Below are 6000 nucleotides of genomic sequence, written 5' to 3' on the forward strand. Positions count from 1 at the left end.
GACGTCGACTAGGTGGTAGGTTGTCGTAGACATTGTCGTGGGGGGCCTCCAGTCGCCATTTTTTCGGCGAACTGCTACGACTGTGACCTTCGCCGGCAGTCGCTGAAAATATCACCTAAGTGGGACGGGCTCTTAAGAGTTGGGTGATGAAGGTTTGTTAACTGGAATTGATCTGACTGGAGGTGATGTAAATGGACATGAATGAGAATGGAAGAGAGATAAAAAGCAACGCTATAAGTGTGAAATATCAGCCTTTGCAGTTGCTGGAAATCTGAAATAAAGCTTATGCTGGAGATGTTAATAGGTTTGGGTAGCATCTATAGAGGGAGAATATTGTAATTAATGTTACAGGTGTACGACCTTTTATCAAGAGAGTTTTATTGTCACATGTCCCAGATAGAACAATTAAATTCTTACATGTAGAAAGGAACTGCAGATGTTGGTTTAAATCGAAGAAAGACACAAAATTCTGGAGTAACAGGCAGCATCTCTGGAGAGAAGGAATGGGAGACGTTTCGGGTCGAGACCCTTCTTTAAATTCTTACAATGAAACGTAGATATTAATGGGAAAAGGTAGCCATTTGAAATTGTTGAATTGAATATTCAGTCCTGTGGGTAGCAACGTGGCTGGTCAAAAGAAGAAGTGCTATTCCTCAAGCTCACAGTGTGATGTTTTTCTCTCTGTCTGGTGATTTAAGCATATTCATCATGCTACTGTCCTACTTAGTGGCCTCAACTATCCTCACAATCAGCCTGATTCCATTCACTTCAATTGTATTTTGATATGGAGGATGTGGGAGAACAAATAACTCCTTTTTGCCATATTCATGCTGCTATAGTATTGTTCCAACAACAGCTAAATCCTTTGGAATAAATCATTATACTGTGCACTGACATGGCACAAAAAAACAGAAGTTTCTTTGGTGTAAGCATTTCAGCAACCATATCCAATACTTGTTCAATCAATTGTATTGTTTCAACTCAATTGCATGTAGTGGATATCAGTAGAGGTAACACTAAGTATTGCAATATGATTCTTTGTTTTGTATTCTGTTGCCACTGTACATTGAACCAATACCAGGACCTCATTCACTGTGATTTCTCTCAGGTTAAATATCGCAGCTTGTTTTCTAAGCTTTCATATACCCCATGATAATTATAATACATCCTGTAGCTAGCCCTGACAGATACCCCCTTGGGTACCATCAGTTACTTCTTCAGTACTTATAGCATATTTTCTGTCTATCGAAATATATCTTCTTTCTGATGTGAAATTTATTTTGTTCCTGTTGGTGGTCTTTCAGACAGCAATTATCTGATATTTCTTCTTTCTACTTTCAAAGATTTTAATTTTTGTTAGAAGGTGAATGGAAATGTATTCACATCTGAAGCAGATAAACTAGGTTAATTTATCAGCATCGTTTTCAACCTGCAAAGGGAAGAATTTTATCGTGGAACTGCTGTATTTCAATAAACAGCTGTTTAACTGACAGGCAGAAGTATTGCATAAAAGAATCCTGAACCTTTTAATGCTAAGATTCGATGCATCAGATGTACTAATTTCCTTGTTAACATAACAACACAAGGATCCAGTTGAGATCATGCATCTCTGTATCTCATTTGGTTTTACTTTAGTATGCTGGAGAATTACATAAAACTATCATTGCTTGGTTTAATAACTGTGCTGATTTATTGAGGCGTAAACAAGCGTATGCCTGAAGTACAAGTAACAAATTAACACTTTTAATTATTTTCCTCAGAGCATTATAGATAACCAAAGCCTCCAATCAAAAACGGACCCTTGATAAATATTCTATGTCAGTCCTTGAGCTCTCAGTTTCACATCACTATCAGGTTCTGAGCCCCTGCTGACTGCACAATGGCAGTCTCGCACTTGTGGTACAAATTCCTTTAAAGTTGTTCCATAGGTGTCTGACTAAAGGGTTCTAGTTAAGCCAGGTTTATTACATGCACCCTAATTTCACAATCCAAAGGATCACCAATATAGAGAACCAACGGTGGTGGTAATAAATGGGAGTGAAGATGTAGTAAGGTGCATGGATATAGCTGAAGATACCATTACTAAAAATCTTTGCTAAGCCCAGTCTTTGTTAATCTCCCAAACTATCACACATTCATATTTGAGGTACAATTGGTGAAAAAAATGCATGCTCTGCTAATGGTCATGAAGATTTGAATTACTACTTTAGTTTTACTCAGGTTATCCACTCAACCTCTGATGCATGTCATGACATAAATTCTGCCATAAGCAGTGGAAAACACACAACATTTTAGAGTTTGATCCTCCAAACAACATGTCACTAAATATAGTCCTTGATATACTTAAGGGTGGCAGCTTGATGCAGTTTCTTTAAAATCGGGCTGCAAATGGGTTTATCACACAATAAATAAGCAATTCAATTGGCAGGGGAGTGTTCATTAATTCGTTAACTTCCTGTCCCCAGTATTGGTATGCATTATCTCAAGAAAAAACCTTTCCCAGCACATTTAAATGTCAGCCTATCCTGATGCTATTTTTTCTTAATGTATTTCTGAGCAGCATTTGGTATGCTATGGCTTTCATTAGTGCAACTTTAGTTCTAAAACTTACCTATGTGCTTCTATGGCCACATGCTGTGGTATAACTCCCAGCGTAATACATGGGCTAATAACCGTCCTTAATTTCACTAACTCACAAGCGATGTGAACTGTGTGTGGAAATAGCCCAGTCCTTCTGAAATGATGACTTTGATCACCCTGTCTGCCTTCTGCATATATATTACACCACACTGGAAGGACAATGTGAGAACATTTTGATGTATGGTCTTCCTGAGAGATTTCAATATCATAACTGTCCGTGCTCCTCACGTTTCTCTTGTTCGGCACAGATGCCACATGCTTACAAACTTGTATGCAACAACGCCTGCCCATCCACTTTCCAAGTCAATCAAAGCTGACTTAGAGATCAGTTGTATCTTAGAGCCAAATATATCCGGTGGAGAAGCTTTAGATAAAGGAGGAGGACTGACTGGACTTTGTTGCCTTCCACCACAGTGAAGAATGCTGTGGTGGATGTTCGTGTTAAATTCTATTGTGTATTATGTGGGGTTTTTTTCAACTGTATTGCTGCATGGCAAATTAATTTCACTGTACCTTAGTTGGTGCATGTGATGAATAAATTTGACTTTAACTTTGGATCGAGAGAATGAGTAGAAAATATTTATAGTGCTAGTCAATGACTGAGTAATAGAAAGTGAAATGTATTACTAATTCTAAACAATAGGTAAGCTGTTACCAAGCCATCTTTTGCTACTTTTATGGCTTTCAATGTCTATTATTCAGGGAGTTCTGTTTATGAGGCAATTGATGCAGATTGAAAGTTTCTTCTTCTGTGTGAGTTCACTAGTTCGTGTCATACAGTCTTCTTATACAAAGCCCAACTGTGAAATCATTTGGCAATAATAGATGAAAGAATCTGCAGTGTTTTTAGTTATATTCAAGGATGCCTTCAAAGATGCAGCACTGTTGGAAAGACAACTCCCTATTGTAACACAGTGTGTACAATAGTATGAAAATAAGGAAAATCAACACATAGTTGGCATTGTATGTTGGTGGCATGTAGCATGACTCAATTGAACACATATCAATGTGGGGATGGACACTGATGAAATGTTAGTGCTGCATATTGCACACACAAAACTAAATAGTAAACCTTAAAACAAAATAACTCGTTTTTAATTGATAATGTTACAATAATAGAGATGGTAAACTCTACCAAATCAAAATGCGAACATATTTTGAAGCAGTTATGTGAGTGTTTACAAAGTTTGGGATGACTGCAGAGTGACTCCAGAAAGGATTTGCCATTTTATTACATTTTCCAACCAGCCTTCAAATTCGGTCTATCTACTAGAGTAACTATTCTGCTTTACAAATTTGTTTTTATATGTTAAAGTACTACTTGCATTATTCTACCTTCACAGCACAACTTAGACTATACCCCATTGATATCGGTAAAACTGGTACATAATCACCATCATTGCCAGGGAGGAACACGAGGAAAACAAAGGCATGTTGGATCAGTTCCAATGTAGGGGCAAATAATGAAAACTAAGGAATGATTTTGCCAAATATTCGAAGGTTGTTCCAGAGGATATACGGTATTGGAATGTAAAAAGATGCCAATGGATAAATTACAAAGATTCAAATAAAATCAAGATATGAAGAGAAAAACTGGTTCTTAGATTGTCCTTTAGAAATGTATGAATTTGATAAACCATATAAATGGTAACTTATTATATATATTTTATCTACCACCCTCAACACTCTTATTAGAATAATTTGTTTTCCACCATATTCCGGCCAGCCAACGAACAGGGATGTCGATTCAACAGTGCAGTTGTCTTAGGACGTGTCTACTGAGTTCTCTATAACTGGTCAGCAAAATACTTCCAGTGAGGCAGACGGGAGGCTCATCCAGAGTTCCCACCACGATCGTTACAGCAGCTGAGAAGCTCTGAGGTGATCTGTACACACCTCCGGCTCAAGTATTTGCCGAAACGATGCAACCTTTTACCCTTTCTCGCTGGAACCTTCTGCTTGTTGAAATAGTTTCAGTCATTAGATATTTTAATGTAACGCTTATTTATCCCTTTGTCTAGGATTTGCTTACAGCCCTTCAATCAAAGCCGCTTTTGATGCTGTAATCACGTGGATGATAGTTTAATATAACTATGCACATTTTTATTTCAGCTGAAGCGGCTTTGACCTATAAGAGACACCACCTCCACCTTAGATCTAAACTCGCCATGTCCCTGAGTCCCATCTTTACTTAATGCAAAGTTGAAAAACTAACTGGGAGGCGTTGCATTAATACCGGAGCGCTCTGCTGCCAAAGTGCTATTTCACATCAAGTTCGCAAAGAGAATCGCTTGTAATCTCGCTGCGGTGTGAGGCGCGGTCTAACTTACCGGTATTTCTCAGTTTTTTATTTCGAAAGACGGCCATGATAACGAGGAAGTTGCCCAGGATGTCCACTGCCGTGGTGAAGATCAGCACGCTGGAGAGCGCTGTCACCGCCCAGGCCGGCCGAGGCGTCCCTTCCAACGCAGGAGACGGGGCGAAAGCGGAGTAATTCCTCACCGAGACATTCTCTGGCATGTCTGGAAGTTTGTGCCGCACGTCCGACAGCTTTGGTACGGGTGGTTGGAAAGCGAACGAAAACTTCTAGATATAGCAAAATCTTTTCCGCCTTAGTGCCATTTGGAAGAGGAACTGGCCCCGCTGATGAGGCGATGTTCTTAATGCGCGCAGAGCTGTTCCGCCAGCTAGTTATTGCATCCACTATTGATGAATTCAGAGTGGGCGTGTCAACCTACCTCTTAAATTCCTGAATGTCGGTCTTGTTTCTTTCTCTGCACGGTTCCGGGGCTGTCGCTCTAGCCTGGCCATCAAGGCTCTACCACAGAGACGGGGCAGGGGGCTCTCTCGGTACTAACCCTTGGGTCGCCAGCTCTCTCTCTCTGTCTCTCTCTCACCAGTCTCCACGCCACAGCCTGCAAGCCGACTCAATTAGTTCTGGAAGAACTCACGCGTGGCAATCGTCCACGTCCCCGAAATGCTGGAGTCGAAGCGAGTATCCCCAGGCTCGCCTGAGGAGATAAAGATTAGTGGAGGAATACAGAGTAACGTACATGTCACTCCTCCCCCCAGCACCACTGTCAATGTCACACCGTTAGTGTGGAATGGGTTTACATTTATAACACTCGCCGCAACGCTCACCAAGTTAAATTGCCACCTGCTCATTTCTTTGTCAGATCCAAACAAAATCCCTTTTTAACACAGATGCAAGATGTTTTATAGATGCAATTGTGTGTACAAAACAGCACGTGGTGGTTTAACACACAAGCATCATCTGGGGAGGGGAGGGACATGCCACGTTTCGTGTCGGCGCCCTTCTTCAGAATGGTTGCCCATCCATTCCCTCCACCGATGCTGCCT

At 40.4% G+C, this 6000-nt stretch overlaps 1 protein-coding gene across 1 annotated transcript in view; it reads right to left on the reverse strand.

Annotated features, from left to right (window-relative positions):
* The window catches only part of LOC116974209 (melatonin receptor type 1B-like), a 61861-nt gene extending 56332 nt beyond the window's left edge, over positions 1-5529 (reverse strand). The window contains exon 1 of the mRNA XM_033022429.1: positions 4971-5529. Coding sequence (XP_032878320.1) covers positions 4971-5160 — 190 coding nt within the window. The 5' untranslated portion in view covers positions 5161-5529. The remainder of the gene's footprint in view (positions 1-4970) is intronic.
* Positions 5530-6000: the final 471 nt, after the last annotated feature.

This window comes from Amblyraja radiata, chromosome 6 (assembly GCF_010909765.2).
Source record: "Amblyraja radiata isolate CabotCenter1 chromosome 6, sAmbRad1.1.pri, whole genome shotgun sequence".
Classification (NCBI taxonomy): domain Eukaryota; kingdom Metazoa; phylum Chordata; class Chondrichthyes; order Rajiformes; family Rajidae; genus Amblyraja; species Amblyraja radiata.